Source organism: Pelophylax lessonae (assembly GCF_965119305.1).
Source record: "Pelophylax lessonae genome assembly, chromosome: 3".
Classification (NCBI taxonomy): Eukaryota; Metazoa; Chordata; class Amphibia; order Anura; family Ranidae; genus Pelophylax; species Pelophylax lessonae.
The window spans coordinates 672,685,476-672,706,684 of NC_138770.1; the positions used below are offsets into that span (position 1 = coordinate 672,685,476).

The 21,209-nt window shown below is 47.0% G+C and overlaps 1 protein-coding gene across 3 annotated transcripts in view; it reads right to left on the minus strand.

Moving 5' to 3' along the window:
• MDGA1 (MAM domain containing glycosylphosphatidylinositol anchor 1) overlaps positions 1–21,209 on the minus strand; it is a 498,204-nt gene that overhangs the window by 12,951 nt on the left and 464,044 nt on the right. For all 3 annotated transcript variants that reach the window (XM_082251647.1, XM_082251646.1, XM_082251645.1), the window contains one exon: positions 12,357–12,481. In XM_082251647.1, the coding sequence (XP_082107773.1) occupies positions 12,357–12,481 (125 nt within the window). The remainder of the gene's footprint in view (positions 1–12,356; positions 12,482–21,209) is intronic.

Below are 21,209 nucleotides of genomic sequence, written 5' to 3' on the forward strand. Positions count from 1 at the left end.
ATTTGCACAGGTGGTAAGCTGTGCTCCTGGCAATATCATCAAGCCAGGAATACAATCAAGGAGGAGCTCCGCTTCCAATCAGGGTTTTCCCTTGCAGGCTGCCACTATGAACACCATTGGATCTGGTCTTGGGTCTATGGCTCCTGCTGGGGGTCCAAGGCGGAACGTAGTCCTCCTTAAATGGTAAGGTGGTGCAGTCCCTCTAGCACGGCGTATGGTGGTGGACCTGATCTTGGATATGGGTTTTGGGGCTAATGACCTATATGCCTTGATACATGTGCCTTGATAGACTACACACTGTCCAGCAGGTGGTGCTGTGGAGCAGAGGAGCAGAGCGCGGGATCAGAGGCTGTCAGGGCGTGCAGGAGAGAGGAGTGTGTTGTGCGTGACCGACCGACCGACCGACCGCGTGTGAGTAACCCCCCCCCCCCCCCCAGGAGAGCAGCGGCGGGGAGCGGCGCTCGAACCCCCCCCCCCCCCCAGAAGCGAGCGGCAAGCGAGCGGCAAGCGGGTCGGGACCCCCCCCTCTCTTATCGCGGGTGGCGAGCGGTACAGTAAACCCCCCCCCCCCTTTTTTTTTTTTTTTGCGGCGGGCGGCGAGTGGTGCGGACCCCCCCCTGACAGAGAGGGAGCAGAGGAGACTAGCGGAGCAAAGGCTGACCGGGAAGTGACAGAGGGAGGCGGGTGCAGAGCGGAGACTGACCGTCTGAGGGAAAAAAAAAAAAAAGCCAGGAACTGCTAGAGTCAGACTTAAAGGGACATACACTAGGTAAGTAAGACTGGTGACTGAGATTGTACACTGACTGAGGGTGTAGTGTAGTACCTGAGTACCTGTGAGTACCTGTTACTACCTGAGTATCTGCGAGTACCTGAGTATCTGTGAGTATCTGTGAGTACCTGTGAGTACCTGAGAATCTGTGAGTACCTGTGAGTATCTGTGAGTACCTGAGTACCTGAGTATCTGGGAGTATCTGTGAGTACCTGAGTATCTGGGAGTATCTGTGAGTACCTGAGTACCTGTGAGTACCTGAGTATCTGTGAGTATCTGTGAGTACCTGAGTATCTGTGAGTACCTGTGAGTACCTGTGAGTATCTGTGAGTACCTGAGTACCTGTGAGTACCTGAGTATCTGGGAGTATCTGTGAGTACCTGAGTACCTGAGTATCTGTGAGTACCTGAGTATCTGTGAGTATCTGTGAGTACCTGAGTATCTGTGAGTATCTGTGAGTACCTGAGTATCTGTGAGTATCTGTGAGTACCTGAGTATCTGTGAGTACCTGAGTACCTGAGTATCTGGGAGTACCTGTGAGTACCTGAGTATCTGGGAGTACCTGTGAGTACCTGAGTATCTGGGAGTACCTGTGAGTACCTGAGTATCTGTGAGTACCTGAGTATCTGTGAGTACCTGAGTATCTGGGAGTACCTGTTACTACCTGAGCGTTGTGCGTCTGACCGGGCTGTGCGACTCGGGGTTGTGCGTCTGACCGGGCTGTGCGACTCGGGGTTGTGCGTCTGACCGGGCTGTGCGATCGGGGTTGTGCGTCTGACCGGGCTGTGCGACTCAGTGTTGTGCGTCTGACCGGGCTGTGAGACTCAGTGTTGTGCGTCTGACCGGGCTGTGCGACTCGGTGTTGTGCGTCTGACCGGGCTGTGCGACTTAGTGTTGTGCGTCTGACCGGGCTGTGCGACTCAGCATTGTGCGTCTGACCGGGCTGTGCGACTCAGCGTGGTGCGTCTGACCGGGCTGTGCGACTCAGTGTTGTGCGTCTGACCGGGCTGTGCGACTTGGTGTTGTGCGTCTGACCAGGCTGTGCGACTCAGCGTTGTGCGTCTGACCGGGCTGTGCGACTCAGCGTTGTGCATCTGACTGGGCTGTGCGACTCGGTGTTGTGCATCTGACCGGGCTGTGCGACTCGGTGTTGTGCGTCTGACCGGGCTGTGCGACTTAGTGTTGTGCGTCTGACCGGGCTGTGCGACTTAGTGTTGTGCGTCTGACCGGGCTGTGCGACTTAGTGTTGTGCGTCTGACCGGGCTGTGCGACTTAGTGTTGTGCGTCTGACTGGGCTGTGCGACTTAGTGTTGTGCGTCTGACCGGGCTGTGCGACTGAGGGTTGTGCGTCTGACCGGGCGGTGCGACTCAGTGTTGTGCGTCTGACCTGGCTGTGAGATTGTGAGTGTTGTGCAACTGAGTGTCAAGTGAGTGGAGCGGAATACCAGAGGGTGAGAAGGTAGCGTTAGGAAGCCAGGAAATAGCCACATAGGATAGGCTTAAATTACTGAATCCCCATTAGATTAGATAGTAGGTACAATGCCCGGCGGGTGTGGAGATGCGACTCGGTGTACATCTTGTGATATGTATGCGTTCCTCGGTCATGTGATCGAAGGCGAATACAAATGTGCAAAATGTGAGCACGTTGCTTCCCTGGAAGCTCAGGTCCTGAATCTAGGGAAGCAGCTGGCAACACTGAGACGAATGTCCATGCCGGAGGAGAGCCAGGATTGTACCAATCAGGTGCAGGCAGGGGTCTGCACAGAGGTGGGCGGAGTATCGGAGGTGCAGGCATCAGAGCAGAGTAGAGGGGTGACAGTTAGGAGGGGTAGAAGGGAACAAGGCAAGGAGGCTGATCCTGGGCTGGAGCACCCCAATAGATACGCCCCGTTGTGTGATGTTGGGGAAACCAGTCAGGGACCAGCATTGCTGGAGCAGAGCGACGCCCCTAGCTGCCAGGGGAAGAACTCCTCCAGTGAGGCTGGGAGAAAGGGAAAGGAAAGACAGGTGCTGGTGGTAGGGGACTCAATTATTAGAAGGGCAGACAGTGTAATCTGTGACCAAGACCGTGTGCGCCGAACAGTCTGTTGTTTGCCGGGCGCTCGGGTTCGGCACATAGCGGATCGGGTGGACAGATTATTGGGTGGGGCTGGGGAAGACCCAGCTGTCATGGTACACGTGGGTACCAATGACATAGGCAGAGGAAGACGGAGAGTCCTAAACGATTTCAGGGACTTAGGCGCTAAGTTGAGGACTAGGACCTCCAAGGTAATATTTTCCGAAATACTACCTGTACCTCGAGCCACACCAGAGAGGCAGCGGGAGATTAGGGAAGTTAACGAGTGGCTGAGGAGCTGGTGTAGTAAGGAGGGTTTCGGGTTCCTGGAGAACTGGGCCGACTTCTCAGTCGGTCACCGGCTCTTTGGTAGGGACGGATTGCACCTAAATGGGGTGGGTGCAGCCGTACTGGGTGCGAGGATGGCCGAAAAGTTAGAGGGGCTTTTAAACTAGGGAATGGGGGGGAGGGTACAGATGTAGAATTACCCAGTGGAAAGCAAGTTTCAGAGGGCAGAAATGGGGGCATTAGCGATAGGGTGTGCGGAGCTCCTATACCCAGGGTGGGTACGGGGAAAAATCAAGAGAGCAGCCTAAAAACATCAAAAGAGGATAAATATAACCGATCAAAATTACGAGGTTTGTATACCAATGCCAGAAGCCTGGCCAACAAGATGGGAGAGCTGGAGCTGCTGATATTTGAGGAGGACTTAGATTTTGTGGGGATAACTGAGACTTGGTTTGACAGCTCTCATGACTGGATGGCGTCCATTCAGGGGTATTCCCTTTATCGCAGAGATAGAGAAAGTAAAAAAGGGGGAGGGGTATGTTTGTATATTAAGAACAGTATACAGGTAAATATGAGGGATGATATTAATAATGGAGCTATGGACGAGGCAGAATCCCTATGGGTAGAGCTTCAAAGGGAAGGCACGGCGGGGAAGGTAATATTGGGCGTATGCTATAGGCCCCCCAACCAGAGGGAGGAGGGTGAGGCGGACCTCATGTTACAGATAGGATTGGCAGCAAGGATGGGAAATGTCATTATAATGGGGGACTTTAATTATCCAGATATAGACTGGGCAGAAGGAACCGCACACTCAGCCAAGGCTCGGCAGTTCCTAAATGTTTTGCAGGACAATTTCATGGGTCAGATGGTGAATGCACCGACAAGAAGCAATGCGGTACTTGACCTACTGATTACCAACAATACAGACCTGATCACGGATATAGAAATACGGGACAACTTAGGGAACAGTGACCATAGGTCAATTGGTTTCAGTATTAATTACAGTAATAGGAAACACAAGGGTAATATAAGGACGCTGAATTTCACAAGAGCCAATTTCCCTAAACTGCGCTCGCTGCTAGAAAATATCAAATGGGATAGAACCCTGGGAACAAAGAACACGGAGGAAAAATGGGAGTGCTTCAAGAGCATACTTAACAAGGGAGTGGGCCAGTGCATTCCACAGGGAAATAAATTTAAAAGAGCAAAACTAAACCCTGGGTGGCTAAACTCCAACATTAAAATGTATATTAGAGCTAAAGAAAAGGCCTTCAAAAAATACAAGACTGAGGGGTCATTGGCAGCATTTAAGCACTACAAAGAGTGTAATAAGAAATGTAAAGATGAAATCAGGGCGGCTAAAATAGAACACGAGAGACATATAGCGGAGGAGAGCAAAAAGAACCCCAAGAAGTTCTTTAAGTATATAAACAGTAAGAAAGCGAGGCCAGAACACATTGGCCCCATAAAAGATGATAAAGGAAAAATGGCCACTGAGGACAGAGAAAAGGCGGAAGTGTTAAATAATTTCTTTTCTTCAGTCTTCACAAAGGAATCGGGGGGCTACACGAAACCCGCTTGTAAGGCCGAACTAAATAATACACCTCAGGAAGTGCCGCCATGGCTAACAGAGGATAGACTTAGAGCTAAACTAGAGAAACTTAACATAAATAAATCCCCGGGACCGGATGGCTTGCACCCGAGGGTTCTTAATGAGCTCAGCCAGGTGATTGCCAGACCATTATTCTTGATCTTTAAGGATAGTTTACAGACGGGTATGGTGCCAGCTGATTGGAAAAAAGCCAACGTGGTACCAATATTTAAAAAGGGGCCGAGATATATCCCGGGTAACTATAGGCCGGTCAGCCTAACATCAGTAGTCTGCAAAATTTTGGAGGGGATGATAAGGGACCACATACAAGACTTTAGTAATGAAAATGGTATTATAAGTAGAAATCAGCATGGATTCATGAAAAATCGTTCGTGCCAAACCAATCTGTTAACCTTCTACGATGAAGTGAGCTGCCACCTAGATAAAGGTAAGCCTGTGGATGTGGTGTATCTGGACTTCGCAAAGGCCTTTGACACCGTTCCTCACAAACGCTTACTGTACAAACTAAGGAAGGTAGGTATGGATCATAAGGTGAGTACCTGGATAGAGACCTGGCTCCAGGGGAGAGTCCAGAGGGTGGTGATTAATGGGGAGTACTCGGATTGGGCGGGTGTGGAAAGTGGGGTCCCCCAGGGTTCTGTCCTGGGACCAATCCTGTTTAATTTATTCATAAATGATCTAGAGGAGGGGATATCTAGTACAATCTCAGTATTTGCAGATGATACTAAATTAGGCTTGCCAATATCTTCTATGCAGGATGTGGAAATCTTGCAAGCAGACCTGAACAAAATAACGGGGTGGGCAACCACATGGCAGATGAGGTTTAATGTAGAAAAATGTAAAGTAATGCACTTGGGTGCCAGAAACCAGAAAGCAAGCTATTCACTAGGGGGTGAACCTCTGGGTGAGTCTAGGATGGAAAAGGACTTGGGGGTACTGGTAGACAACAGGCTTGGCAGTGGCATGCAATGCCAAGCCGCCGCAAGCAAAGCCAACAGAATACTGGGATGTATAAAAAGGGGGATTCACTCCAGAAATAAAGAGATTATTCTCCCGCTCTACAAGACTCTGGTCCGGCCACATCTGGAGTATGCTGTCCAGTTCTGGGCACCGGTCCGCAGGAAGGATGTGCTGGAACTGGAGAAAGTCCAGAGGAGGGCAACAAAAATAATTAGGGGAATGGAGGACATCGGCTATGAGGAAAGACTACAAGCACTGAACCTATTCTCTCTGGAGAAGAGACGATTGAGGGGGGATATGATATCAATGTACAAATACTGTACTGGCGACCCTAGCATAAGGAACAAACTATTCAGAGAAAGGGAATACAATAAGACACGTGGCCACTCACTAAAACTTGAGGAAAGGCGGTTTAACCTTAAAGTGCGTAAGGGGTTCTTCACTGTAAGAGCGGTAAGGATGTGGAATTCTCTTCCACAAGCAGTCGTATCAGCGGGGAGCATAGATAGTTTCAAAAAACTATTAGATGTACACCTTAAAGACCACAACATACAGGGGTACACAATGTACGGTTAAAAGCAAACACACACGCATCATGGGTTGAACTGGATGGACTTGTGTCTTTTTTCAACCTCACTAACTATGTAACTATGTAACTATGTAACTATGTGGCTGGAAGTCGGGAGTACACGGTTAGTTTCACCAGACCAGAGGGTCTTGACCTGTTCTGGGAACGATATATGGCTCGGTGCAGGTCAAGACCCGAATGGGAAGGTCTGGTGCCAGTGGCAGTTTCCCAAAGGTCAACAGTAAAGAAAATCACTATTATCCTCACAAATGAGAGTGTTCCTGCTCGGGACTTAGAGGTCTGGTTGAGAAATTATGGGGATGTTTTGACCAGGCCAGATAAAATTTATGATGAGCGTGGCATCTGGACCGGGGGTTGGTCGGTAACGGTCAGGTTGGCTAGGGATGGGAATGTTGTCCGTCACCTGCCCTCCTCTGCCTTTATAGGGAGGGATAGGATGACTATTTTTTATCCCGGTCAGCCAAAACTGTGTCACCGCTGTGGAGAAAAGGGGCATTTTAGCTCCTCTTGTTCAGCACTGATCTGTTCAGTGTGTCGGGGACAGGGTCATGTGGCCAGGGACTGCACCCAGGCGATAAGGTGCAACCTGTGCCTGCGCCTTGGCAACCCCTACAGCCGATATCCTGAAGCCTGGCATAATATGGATAGAGAGGTGATAGATGACCTCTTAAGGCTGGACAGGATGGAGGATGAGGCCCCTGGTGTACCACCCTCCTCTGCGGTGACTGAACCCCCTGGTCTTGTTCAGGATCCCTCCCCAGTCCCTGTGCCCACCCCTCCTGTATCTGTAAGTATTCCTTCTGTGTCTGTCCCTGTGTCCCCCCCAGCCTACTGTACCGGCTCCTCTTGTGTCAGAACCTTCCAAGTCTGTGCCCCCCAAGTCAGTTATTCCTGATAAATCTTCCCTTCCTAAGTGTGACCTTAAAGAAGCCCCCCACCCACCAGGAGTGGTAGAGGGTACCAAAAAGGGTGCTGCTGCGGCTTCCTCTGTAAAGAAGTCTTCTGTGAATACTTCAAATAAGAAGAAGAAAACAAGAGATGAAAGCATCTCTGAATCTGACCTGCAGTACCTGGAGGAGAGAAGGAAGGTTGTGAGGCGGAAGAGACAGACGGTGAGGATGGAACAGGGACAGGATGCCCCAGTGTCTGTCCCCAACCGTTCTAGGGCTTCTGCTTGGGATATCTCCTCATCTGGGGATTCTTCTGAGCAGAATTCAGAAATTGAAATGGAGTTGGAGGAGGCTTCAAGAAAGAGAGAGGCTTCAGGTGATGAGCAGCAGAGGGGAGCTAAGAAGCAATCCACTCAATAACCCAAATGGCGGTTCCCCCTCCGTTAAAAGTGGTGACAATAAATGTCGCCAGTATTAAGTCAGTAAGAGCTCGTTCTATGGCCTTCTTTTTGTTCAGCCAATTAGATGCTGAAATTTTATTTTTGCAGGAGACTAGGCTCACCTTCTTGGCAGATATTCATATGGCCAAGAGAGAGTGGAGGTATGGTCCATCTTACTGGTCTCTTGCGGCCGAGCCTTACGGCGGAGTGGCGGTGTTTAAAACCGGCATGGTAACTGTCCGGCGGGTTATTGAGGTGGAGATTGGGAGATGTATGCTCTTAGACGTCCTTGTGGGAGGGCAGGACCTGCGCCTTATTAATATTTATGGGCCGCACACAAAGTGGGACAGGAAATGCCTTTTTACAAGGATCAAGCCATTTCTTTTTACATCCCGGCAAGTGGTTTTTGGAGGTGACTTTAATACTGTGACTAGGCCCAAGGACAGGAAGGACTTCAATGACAGGCTGGGATATGATAGCGTTTTTTTAAATAGTATGGTTAGGGATGCTGGTCTTGTGGATGTGCACATTAAGCACCTTCCGGATGACACAGGGTTCACCTTTCATCGAGGTAATAGTCAGAGTAGGATAGATAGGTTTTTTTTGAAGGAGGCCTCTGCTTTCTCACCCCCAGTGGTGCAGGTGGTGGAGTTCTCTGATCACTGTATGCTATCTGTGGTCTTGAATGCTTCAGATTTCCCTCAGAGGGGCAAAGGCATCTGGAGATTAAATTTGACTCTCCTTGAGGAAGAACACGTTAGACAATCCTTTGAGGAATTCTTTCAGGCACAGGTGACCATCCTGGACTTTTGTAGCAGCAAGGCTGAGTGGTGGGAGCTGACCAAAAAGAGGATTGCTGGATTCTTCAGGGGCCTAGCCAATAAAAAACAGTTTAATAGATACATGACCTACCAACGTTTGCGGAGGAAGCTGGATATTCTTGTCTCGAGAGGAGGAGATCCTGGGGCAATCTCTGAAGTGAAAATCCTCCTCAGGAAGTGTCAATATGACCGGCATACCTCTTTGGTTCTGGAGCGGGACTATGGGAAATACCACTTGCCTGACCCTTACCAGAACTGCAAACAAGGTGTAGCTGTTAAGATGGTCGTTGGCCTTAAGGATAGTACAGGTTCCTTGACAAAGTCCAGGTCAGGGATCCTGGAGGTCGTGAGGTCTTTTTATGCTGAACTTCTTGGGAGGAAAGAGCTTGACCGAGACAAGATGGAAAGCTTTTTGGACTCTACTCCAGGTCTAAATGGTGGAGATGTCCCTTTGATGAATTTGACAGAAGAGATCACAGTTGAAGAGGTGACGAGGGCAATTGAACAGCTTGCCATCAAGAAGTCACCTGGACCGGATGGTCTGACGGCTGAGTTTTACAAAGCCTTTAAGTCTATTCTGGCCCCACATTTGGTAGAGATTTTTAACAGTTGTCTTGCTGAGGGGGTGCTTCCCCCTTCCATGAGACACTCAGCTGTGATTCTTCTTTCAAAAGGTAAAGATCCTTCGATTATTGAGAATTGGCGCCCCATCAGCCTTCTCAATGTCGATAGAAAGGTGCTGGCGAAGATACTTTTTTGGCGCCTATCGGCAGTAGCAGAGTCTTTGCTTTCTCGCCATCAGCACTGTTCGATCCAGGGTAGGAGCACCTTCACAGCGGTTTTAGCTGTCCGGGAGGCCTTGGAGCAGTGCAGGGCTGCAGGCTGGGGAAAGTATCTACTGGCATTGGATCAGGCAAAGGCTTTCGATCGTGTCAACCATGAGTACCTGTGGTTGCTCTTTAGTAAGTACGGTCTGCCGGGTGGTTTTGTTGATTGGTTAAAAGTCTTGTATAAGGGGGCAGAAAGCTTCCCTCTTGTTAATGGTTGGGTTGGACAGTCCTTTGAGGTTGGCTCTGAGGTGCGCCAGGGTTGTCCCCTGAGTCCCCTGCTCTATGTTTTTGCAATCGACCCCTTCATCAGGAGGCTAGAGAGCAGCATGTTGTGTGGGGTACCAGTGGGAATCTCGGGTGAGCCGCCTTTGAGGGTTGTTGCCTATGCGGATGATGTGTCAGTGATTGTCACTGGGACAGATGAAGCGGAGGAGGTGGTCTCTCTGACATCACGGTACTCTGAAGCATCAGGCTCCAAAATCAATCAGGAAAAGAGTGAAGTTTTTTGGATGGGAAAGGAAGGTGAGGGGTTTGATCTCCCGGACACCTTTCCAGTGCCCCAGGAAAAAATTAAGATATTAGGCATTGAATTTGGACCTGGCGATTATGGCCTCAAAAACCGGGAGGGCAGGCTGGAATTTGCCAATACTAAGGTGGTCAGCTGGAAGAGATGGAAGTTATCTCTGAGGGAAAGGGTTGATCTGATTAAGACTTACCTGATACCGATCTTCTTGTATGTCAGCCCTGTCTGCATCTTGCCAGTGTCTCTCTATGCTAGGATCTATAGTGTGTTCTTCCAGATGCTGTGGGGGAACAGACTGAACCCCATCAAGAGGAATGTCACCTATCTATCCAGAAGGGAGGGTGGCTTAGGTATGGTCAACCCCGTTCTTTTCTTTTCACTGCTATTACTCAAGTTTAACATTGGTAGTATGCTTGCAGTGGAACCTCCTGGATGGGCAGGCATGTTTAGATCTTGGTTTAGGCCCTTTCTGCGACTTTGGGAAGAAGGTGGCCAAGTGAAGAATCTCAGGGGTCATCGTGGTCAGCTCCCAGCCTATGTCGCTCCGTGTCTGAAGTTGCTGCGGCAGTGGCGACTGACGGCTGAAGATCTCAGATCTGCTCCGAAGAAAGTCCTTATGAGCCGAGTCTTGAGCGAAGTCTTTCATGACCCACTGGCCTTAAGGGATTGCCCAGGCCCAATTTTGAGGGGAGGGTTAAGATTGATTAATTTGGCTAGAGTCCCCCTTAAATTCAGGGATCTGGCCTGGTTGTGCTTCCACGGGAGGCTCTATGTTCGGGGCAATTTGAAATTCCGCAGTGGGATGGATCGTGGTTGTCCTCGGGAGGAATGTACAGGTGAAGAGGAGACTATGGACCATTTTCTGCTTCGTTGCCCTTTTAACATAGAGGTATACAAACAGGTTGGGCGGGCTCTCGGTGTTCCTTTCCTCTCCAGGCTGGGTTATGCTGAGTGGGTGTACGGAGCATTCAATACTGGTGGGGGCTCTTGTTTGGATACACTTTTTTTAGTTTGTTTAGTAGTCCGTTATTACACCTGGAACGCACGGTGTCAGGTCACCCTTCGGCGTAAAATCCTTCCTGTTCAGGTGGTGGTGTGTGACATTCTGCATGAGGTGGGGAAGATTCGGGTGCTTGAGAGAGACAAGTGGGGTCAGAGGGCTTGGTTGAAGGCGTGGAGGGGTTTCAAGCCTCCCTGACTGCCAGGAGTCTCTTTCCCGGGTGTGGCTTTCTGTCTCTTATCACCCTAGATTTTTTCTTAATGCTTAGTTTTTGATAAATGGCAGCATACATAGGTGATGGGTTGTGCCTCTTAGGCCCTCTCTGCTGCTTTATGTAAATAGTTTTCTAAAAATGTTGGAAGTGGATTATGTATATATTGTACATAATCTGCACATGGATGTGTATTCCTTTGTTTTCTGTTGGAATATTGTACTATAGTTCTGTTTTTTACTTTTGTATAAAATATGTTGCTTGATTCTTTTCAATAAAAGATCAATAGTGCTCCATCATTGGGCTCAGTGGGAGGAATAGTGCCTCATCATTGGTGTCAGTGGGAGGAAAATGCCTCATCATTGGGGTCAGTGGGAGGAATAGTGCCCCATCATTGGTGTCAGTTGGAGGAATAGTGCCCCATCATTGGTGTCAGTAGGGGGAATAGTGCCCCATCATTGTTGTCAGTGGGGGGAATAGTGCCCCATCATTGGTGTCAGTGGGAGAAATAGTGACCCATCATTGATGTCAGTGGGAGGAATAATGCCTCATCATTGGGGTCAGTGGGAGAAATAGTGCCCTATCATTGGTGTCAGTGGGAGGAATAGTGCCCCATCATTGGTGTCAGTGGGAGGAATAGTGCCCCATCATTGGTGTCAGTGGGAAAAATAGTGACCCATCATTGGTGTCAGTGGGAGAAATAGTGCTCCATAATTGGTGTCAGTGGGAGGAATAGTGACCCATCATTGGTGTCAGTGGGAGGAATAGTGCCCCATCATTGGTGTCAGTGGGAAAAATAGTGACCCATCATTGGTGTCAGTGGGAGAAATAGTGCCCCATAATTGGTGTCAGTGGGAGGAATAGTGACCCATCATTGGTATCAGTGGGAGGAATAGTGCCTCATCATTGGTGTCAGTGAGAGGAATAGTGCCCCATCATTGGTGTCAGTGGGAGAAATAGTGACCCATCATTGGTGTCAGTGGGAGAAATAGTGCCCCATCATTGGTGTCAGTGGGAGAAATAGTGACCCATCATTGGTGTCAGTGGGAGGAATAGTGCCTCATCATTGGTGTCAGTGAGAGGAATAGTGCCCCTTCATTGGTGTCAGTGGGAGGTATAATGCCCCATCATTGGTGTCAGTGGGAGGTATAATGCCCCATCATTGGTGTCAGTGGGAGGTATAATGCCCCATCATTGGTGTCAGTGGGAGGTATAATGCCCCATCATTGGTGTCAGTGGGAGGTATAATGCCCCAAGTACTGACTAAAGCCAGGCAAAGTGCTGCCCATATCTGCAACCTTAATCTTATTTGAATTAACAGATTTATGAGGGGATTTGGTGCCTGGAAAATCTCCAATACCTCTTACCTGGAAGGGTCTGGAGGGACTGATTTGAATGTTGGCGAGCTGCCATTTATTGCCCTTGTCCCCGTTCAGTGACCAGAGCTGCATGTCGCCGGTAGTGACGGTACGGAGAAGCACGTTCAGGCGACCTAAGGAGCAGAGAAGAAAGAGATCTCCGTCATTCACATGAAAAAAAGCCGTTTCAGTGATTTTGCGGGGAAATTATCATATTCTCAATTTCATTTTCTATGAAAATTTGCTTACACAGATATGTCACTATCACGTGCGTTTGTACACTGCGCTGCCCACACCCCAACGCAGGAAGGCAACGCCCCCTGCACTGCAGCACGCCGCAACACAGCAATCCATTAACGTGTTTTGCATTAAAAAAGGTCTTATACAATTTTTAACATGTCGAGGTGTATTGGCAGCCCATTCATTTTCAATAGGCTGCCTTAATACAACACGCGTTCATTTAGGCGGTAACACTCGTTATGGACTCATTCGTACCTGCTTTGGTCTCTGAAAAGCAATCCACATTCAGATTGCTCTTCAGAGAACATTCAGAAAATAACACAACAGTAGCAAACATCATTCATGTTCAATAGGAGGGGGGGGGGGGGTTACTAAACTAGAGAGTGCAAAATCTGGTGCAGCTTTGCATAGAAACCAATCACCTTCCAGGTTTTTTTTTTGTGAAAGTTGAAGTTAGAAGCTGATTGGCTCCCATGCAGAGCTGCACCAGATTTTGCAATCTCCAGTTTTAATAAATCAACCCCAATGTCTATTTTCTATATTATCAGCACAGAGGTTCCTCTTCCATACCTCCCAAATTTCTGAGATGGGAGTGAGGGACACAAGGAGCAAAAGAATGTGGTCATAGGACACACCCCCCTGCCACGCCCCCTTAACCGCTTGAAGACCGGGCCTTTTTCTGACATTTGATGCTTACAAGGTAAAATCCGTATTTTTTGCTAGCAAATTTCTTAGAACCCCCAAACTTCATATGTATTTATTTATTTTTTTATCAGAGACCCTTTAGAATAAAATGGCAGTGGTTGCAAAATATTTTATGTCACACGGTATTTGCGCAGCGGTCTTGCAAACGCATTTTTTGGGGAAAAAATACACTTTAATGAATTAAAACAAGAAAAAATAGCCCTATTTTTTTCATATTGTGAAAGATGATGTATATGAGTAAACGGATACCTAACATGTCACACTTTAAAATTGCGCATACTCGTGGAATGGCAACAAACCATGGTACTTAAAAATCCCCATAGGCGACGCTTTAAATATTTTTACAGGTTACCAGTTTAGAGTTACAGAGGAGTAGTGACGGGCCGAACACCCCCCTGGTTCAGTTCGCACCAGGACATCTCAAACAGGGAAAAAGTTCTAGCGAACATGTGAACTTTATTAACCACTTGCCGACCAGTCACTGGGACTGTACTGCGGCAAAGTGGCTCGATTCCGTCCAGCGACGTAGACCTACGTCGCTGGACTCCTCCCCTTGTAGGCGGTGCTCGCGCGCCGCCGGAGGCGCGCTCCCGCTGTTTTCAGGCACAGCGGGAGTTGGGCCAGGGGAGGAGCGGCAGCAATTGCCGCCGCTCTTCCCCGATCGTCGGGGAATCGAGTTTGGAGATCCGCCCACTTGTATAAACAAAGCGGGCGGATCTCCTAAGTGACAAACAGTGACAGATTGCAGGGTTCAGCATAGCTGAACATGCAATCTGTCCCTGTGTCACTCAGTCACCTCCCCCCACACACGTTAGTAAGCACCAGGCATACATTAACCCCTCCCTCTCCAATAAAATTAACCCCTTCCCTGCCAGTGTCATTTTTACAGTAACAGTGCATATTTATAGCACTGATTACTGTAGTAATATCACTGGTACCCCCAAAAGTGTCAAAAATGTCAGTCAAGGGTCCGATCTGTCCGCCGCAATGTCGCAGTCCCGCAAAAAAAATCGCTGATCGCCGCCATTACTCGTTAAAAAAAACCACCAAAAAAATCAGAAATCTTTCCCTTAGTTAGTAAACGCAATAACTTTTGCGCAAACCAATCAAAATACGCTTATTGTGATTTTTTTTTTTTACCGAACATAGGTAGCAGAAAACAAATTGGCCAAAAATTTAAAAACATTTTGATTTTTACATTTTTGGGGGGGAATTTCATATAAAAAAATGTGAAAAATATTGTTATTTTTTCAAAATAAACGCTCTTTTTTCGTTTATAGCGCAAAAAGTAAAATTTGCACAGGTGATCAAATACCACCAAAAGAAAGCTCTGTTTGTGAGAAAAAAAAGACGTAAATTTCATTTGGGTACAGTGTTGCACGACCGCGCAATTGTCCATTAAAGTCACGCAGTGCCGAATCGCAAAATAGGCTCTGGTCGGAATGGGGGTAAAATCTTCCAGGGCTTAAGTGGTTAAAAAAAATATTTAATGTACGGGGTTCTAAGAAGTTTTTTCTAGCAAAAAAATACTGATTGTTACAAGTGAACAATATGTGCCAGAAAGGGCCCAGAAGTAGTTAAAAGAGATTTGTACATAAAAAAAAAAAAAAAAAAAAAAAAAAATTTTTTTTTTTTTTTTTTTTTTTTTTATTCTTTACCACTATCATTCCTTTATATTGACTTTTGGAATTTACAAATGCAGCAATTTAGAAATTGTTTTAGCACTGGGAAACGCTTTTTGAAAGGTAAAAAGTGCATTTTATATACAACTCTATACATCAGAGCAAAATGAGGGACACATGAGGAGGAAAGAGGGACAAAGGGACTTTGTTCTGAATCAGGGACAGTCCCTCAAACTTTTTTTCTGCAAGCCCGCCACGCCCACATTGCACCCACAGCTGTCCCTTCTTTAGGGTTCCTGCTGGGTTCCAGGTAAATGGCAACCCTCCCCACCCCCCGTGTCCCCAGATGAAGAATACGAGGGATAGGTAGCACCAAAACCGGCAAACTTCAACATTTTTGAAAAATAAGTCCTCCAATAAGTCCCCCCTTGTATGAATGTTCTGGAAAGATCGGCCATTGTGGGGGAATGGAAATGCGTACAGATAATTCAGACATGACCTTTGGAGAGGAAGGGATTATAGATGACTATTTAGAAAGACTAATCTGACAAAGAGAGGACGGAAGGTTTTTGAGAGATGCGGCAATTAGACATAGAGGGGGCCGCCGAGGATTAGAGATAATATTTCACAATAAACAGCACAGCCTTAAAACAACACACATCGCTTAATGTCATTCCCCGCCATGTGTACTCCTCAGAACCAGCGCCGTCCCAAGAGAGCACGGTGTCGGAGAGGCCGCTGTCTGCTAAACCAGCCAAATGACAGCATAAATATCCATCTACAGTACATGGCTCATCCTATCTATCTATCTACAACTATAACTATCGATCTATTGATCCATATTATATGGCTCATCCTATCTATCTACAACTATAACTATCGATCTATCGATCCATATTATATGGCTCATCCTATGTATCTATAACTATCAATCTATTGATCCATATTATATGGCTCATCCTATCTATCTATCTATAACTATAACTATCGATCTATCGATCCATATTATATGGCCATCACACCTTGAGCATGTTGGATAATTCCATTCCAAAACCATGTCCATTAAAATGGAGTTGCCCCCCTTGGTGGCCATTACCACCTCCAATGTAATCTATCTATCTATCTATCTATCTATCTATCTATCTATCTATCTATCTATCTATCTATCTATCTATCTATCTATCTATCTATCTATCTATCTATCTATCTATCTATCTATCTATCTATCTATCTATCTATCTATCTATCTATCTATCTATGACCTGGCATTTGTGAAAACATGGCCTTACATCAACTGTAGATGAGTTTGTTAATAAACAAATAAAATAATACAAACAAATAAATAAATAAAATACATAAATAGATATGTGCCTGTTTACATTTCCATAAATATTATATCATGAATTCCGTGAAGAAAATATGCAAAATAGAAATGAATATAAAGTCCCTTAATTTCTATTTTTCATATTTGCTTTACGGAATTCATGATATAATATTTATTGAAATGTAAACAGGCACATATTTATTTATTTTAATTATTTATTTGTATTACTTTATGCGCAACTTGGTGTAGGATTATTGTTTGTATGTACACTAATTTAGTAATCATTTTTATATAAGCACTTTAACCACTTAAGCCCCGGAGGATTTTCCTGCTAAAAGACCAGGGGGTATTTTGCGATTCGGCACTGCGTGACTTTAACGGACAATTGCGCGGTCGTGCGACGCTGTACCTAAACGAATTTGACGTCCTTTTTTTCCCACAAACAGAGCTTTCTTTTGGTGGTATTTGATCACCTGTGCGATTTTTTGATCACGCGCTATAAACAAAAAAAGCGACAATTTTGCAAAAATAACAATATTTTTCACATTTTTTTATATGAAATTTCCCCCAAAAAAATGTAAAAATCAAAATTTTTTTACATTTTCGGCCAATTTGTTTTATCCTACCTATGTTTGGTAAAAAAAATCGCAAAAAGCGTATTTTTATTGGTTTGCGCAAAAGTTATCGCGTTTACTAACAAAGGGAAAGATTTTTGTCATTTTTGTTGTTTTTTTTTTAACGCGTAATGGCGGCGATCTGCGATTTTTTTTTTGCGGTACTGCGACATTGCAGCGGACAGATCGGACCCTTGACTGACATTTTTGACACTTTTGGGGTTACCAGTGACATTTCTACAGTAATCTGTGCTATACATATGCACTGTTACTGTAAAAATACACTGGTAGGGAAGGGGTTAACTTTATTTGGGAGGGAGGGGCTGTGTGTATCCCTAGGGGCGTGCTTTCTACTGTGATTGGCTGTGGCTTGAGCTGTAAGGACACTGATCAACGGATCTACATAGTAGATCCGTGTGATCAGTGTCTTTACACCGAGGAGAATGACAGGCAGCTTGTTTACACAAGCTGCCTGACATTCTCCCTCTCCCCCGCCGATCGCCGAGTGACCGGCGGACATCGGGTCCGCTGGTCACACGCGCGGGGGGGGTCCGTGACCGCGCGGGCGCGCGCTCGCTCCCCAGACCCTCCCAGGCTAGTGACGTTAATTAACGTCACTCTGCCTGGCAGGGGCTGACCGCCGCAGTAAATCTACTTGCGGCGGTCGGCAAGCGGTTAAGACCAATTGACACAGGATTGGCACAATATTTATTTATATATTATATATTATAATTATATATAATATTAAATTATTATTTATATATTATATTTTAGCGCAAGGGATTAGCACTATTTAAATTTATATTTCAGTTACAGAGAACTGATTTTCTTTTTTTTTTTTCTTTTTCGAATAAAGCCTTTACATGAATAAATAAAAGCTGATCATTGTAAGCACCCCTGTCAGTACTGAATGGTTAGTCCCATCCCTGTAATCTGATAAATTCTGTTGGAGAGCTTGTGCTTTTGAAAAACAGACTTACTGGCTGGATCACCAGATGAAAATAGAATGAATCCTGAGAAAGGAAATGAATGTAGCCATCACATCTAAGGATTGGTAAGCTGCAATATAATAAATGTTTGCTTTTGGGGTTAATACCGCTTTAACATGGAAATCTATTTCCCATGCTAGGTCCACTTTATATTTTCTTTTTTTTTTTTTTTTTACATTTTATTTCAAATTTTTTTAAAAAAAATAATTTAAAATGTTTTTTTGAATTAGGATTTGTTTATTGTCTTTATTGAAGTGTAATCTCTGTTTATATTAGTATTTCAGGGTGTTATTCCTTACAAGCTCGCCTTCCTTTGGTTGTATGATCCCCCCGGGGACGCTGTGTGCGGTTTCTCCGGAGTGGAAGCGGCACGTTTCTCATTACGGTGCGTTCCCGTGAACAGATGAGGGCGTTCAGTTCTGCTTTTACTGCTATTCAATTTACTATTTCTCAGAGGATGAACAGATAACTGCGAGCGCAGAATAACCGCAGAGATTTATACACGGCGCCGGCGCCATGTTCTCACCCATCGCCCAAAATTAAACTGATAACAGAATTACGGAGCAAAACCGAGCAACAAGCAAATTCATTTAAAGTTGAAAATGAAAATGTATCTGCTTATATGTTGCCTTCTCTGCGACCCCCCCCCCCCCTGAAAATGTATCTGCTTATATGTTGCCTTCCCTGCGCCTCCCCCCCCGAAAATGTATCTGCTTATATGTTGCCTTCTCTGCACCCCCCCCCCTGAAAATGTATCTTCTTATATGTTGCCTTCCCTGCGCCCCCCAAAAATGTATCTGCTTGTATGTTGCCTTCCCTGTGCCCCCCCCTGAAAATGTATCTGCTTATATGTTGCCTTCCCTGCAGCCCCCCCCCTGAAAATGTATCTGCTTATATGTTGCCTTCTCTGCGACCCCCCCCCCCCCCCCGAAAATGTATCTGCTTATATGTTGCCTTCCCTGCGCCCCCCCCGAAAATGTATCTGCTTATATGTTGCCTTCCCTGCGCCCCCCCCCCCTGAAAATGTATCTGCTTATATGTTGCCTTCCCTGCGCCCCCCCCCCCTGAAAATGTATCTGCTTATATGTTGCCTTCTCTGCGCCCCCCCCCCGAAAATGTATCTACTTATATGTTGCCTTCTCTGCGCCCCCCCCCGAAAATGTATATGCTTATATGTTGCCTTCACTGCGCCCCCCCCCCCCCCCCGAAAATGTATCTACTTATATGTTGCCTTCCCTGCGCCCCCCGAAAATGTATCTGCTTATATGTTGCCTTCCCTGCCCCCCCCAAAAATGTATCTGCTTATATGTTGCCTTCCCTGTGCCCCCCCCCCCTGAAAATGTATCTGCTTATATGTTGCCTTCCCTGCGCCCCCCCCTGAAAATGTGTCTGCTTATATGTTGCCTTCTCTGCGCCCCCCCGAAAATGTATCTGCTTATATGTTGCCTTCACTGCGCCCCCCCCCCCCCCCCGAAAATGTATCTGCTTATATGTTGCCTTCCCTGCGCCACCCCCACGAAAATGTATCTGCTAATATGTTGCCTTCCCTGCGCCACCCCTCCCTGAAAATGTATCTGCTTATATGTTGCCTTCCCTGCGCCCCCCCCCCCCCGAAAATGTATCTGCTTATATGTTGCCTTCCCTGCGCCACCCCCACGAAAATGTATCTGCTTATATGTTGCCTTCCCTGCGCCACCCCCCCTCCCTGAAAATGTATCTGCTTATATGTTGCCTTCCCTGCGCCACCCCCCCCCCCCCCTGAAAATGTATCTGCTTATATGTTGCCTTCTCTGCGCCCCCCCCCGAAAATGTATATGCTTATATGTTGCCTTCACTGCGCCCCCCCCCCCCCCGAAAATGTATCTACTTATATGTTGCCTTCCCTGCGCCCCCCGAAAATGTATCTGCTTATATGTTGCCTTCCCTGCCCCCCCCCCCCCAAAATGTATCTGCTTATATGTTGCCTTCCCTGTGCCCCCCCCCCCCCCCCCTGAAAATGTATCTGCTTATATGTTGCCTTCCCTGCGTTCCCCCCCTGAAAATGTGTCTGCTTATATGTTGCCTTCTCTCGGCCCTCCCTGAAAATGTATCTGCTTATATGTTGCCTTCCCTGCGCCCCCCCTCCCTGAAAATGTATCTGCTTATATGTTGCCTTCCCTGCGCCCCCCCCCCCGAAAATGTATCTGCTTATATGTTGCCTTCCCTGCGCCACCCCCACGAAAATGTATCTGCTTATATGTTGCCTTCCCTGCCGCCACCCCCCCCCTCCTCCTGAAAATGCTTATATGTTGCCTTCCCTGCGCCCCCCCTCCCTGAAAATGTATCTGCTTATATGTTGCCTTCCCTGCGCCCCCCCCCCCCCGAAAATGTATCTGCTTATATGTTGCCTTCCCTGCGCCACCCCCCCTCCCTGAAAATGTATCTGCTTATATGTTGCCTTCCCTGCGCCCCCCCCCCCCCCCGAAAATGTATCTGCTTATATGTTGCCTTCCCTGCACCCCCTGAAAATGTATCTGCTTATATGTTGCCTTCCCTGTGCCCCCCTCCCCCTGAAAATGTATCTGCTTATATGTTGCCCTCCCTGCGCCCCCCCCCCCCCCAATTAACATGCACATGACATTTCTAAATACATCCTTTACTTTTTCATTACATTATTATTGACCAGTGATGTCATCACTGGCTCTCTATGCTTCTCTATGCATGGCAGGTGGGAGGGGCCTGTACATAGCTTCCTGGGCATATCACAGCACCCTGCCTCAGTACTCCTCTCAAGAGCCTTCAGTCCTGATGTAAGCAGTGGGGCTGGATTTTGGGAGGAGTTCTACAGATGTCACAATGCCTTGATGGGTGGATGTCAGAGGAATGGGAGTTCCAAGGCAGGCTTGGCAACACCCACATGTGATGCCGAGCCTTTATAATAAAGGGCCGGCTCATACTAGATGTGCTGCAAATTCGTCCCGCATCAAAGTCGCAACCTGTTCATGCAAACTGATTGCGAAGTGTATGTTATGTTAACAACGCCCCACAATCAGTTTGCAAAATGCAGCGCCATTTGCAGAAACGGATCGCATGGATGAGAACAGGTGCTAATGTCCCCCCACAGTCACACACTATTGTTATACATTTATATAGCTCTGACATATACCGCAGTGCTGTGTGTGACTGTGGGCGGACATTAGAGTGTAAGCTCCTCTGGTGCAGAGACTGATGTGACTGACTCAGTGGTCTCTGTACAGCACTGCGGTATATGTCAGAGCTATATAAATGTATAATAATAGAGTGTGGCTGTGGGCGGACATTAGAGTGTAAGCTCTTCTGGTACAGAGACTGATATAACTGGCTTAGTGCTCCCTGTACAGCACTATGGT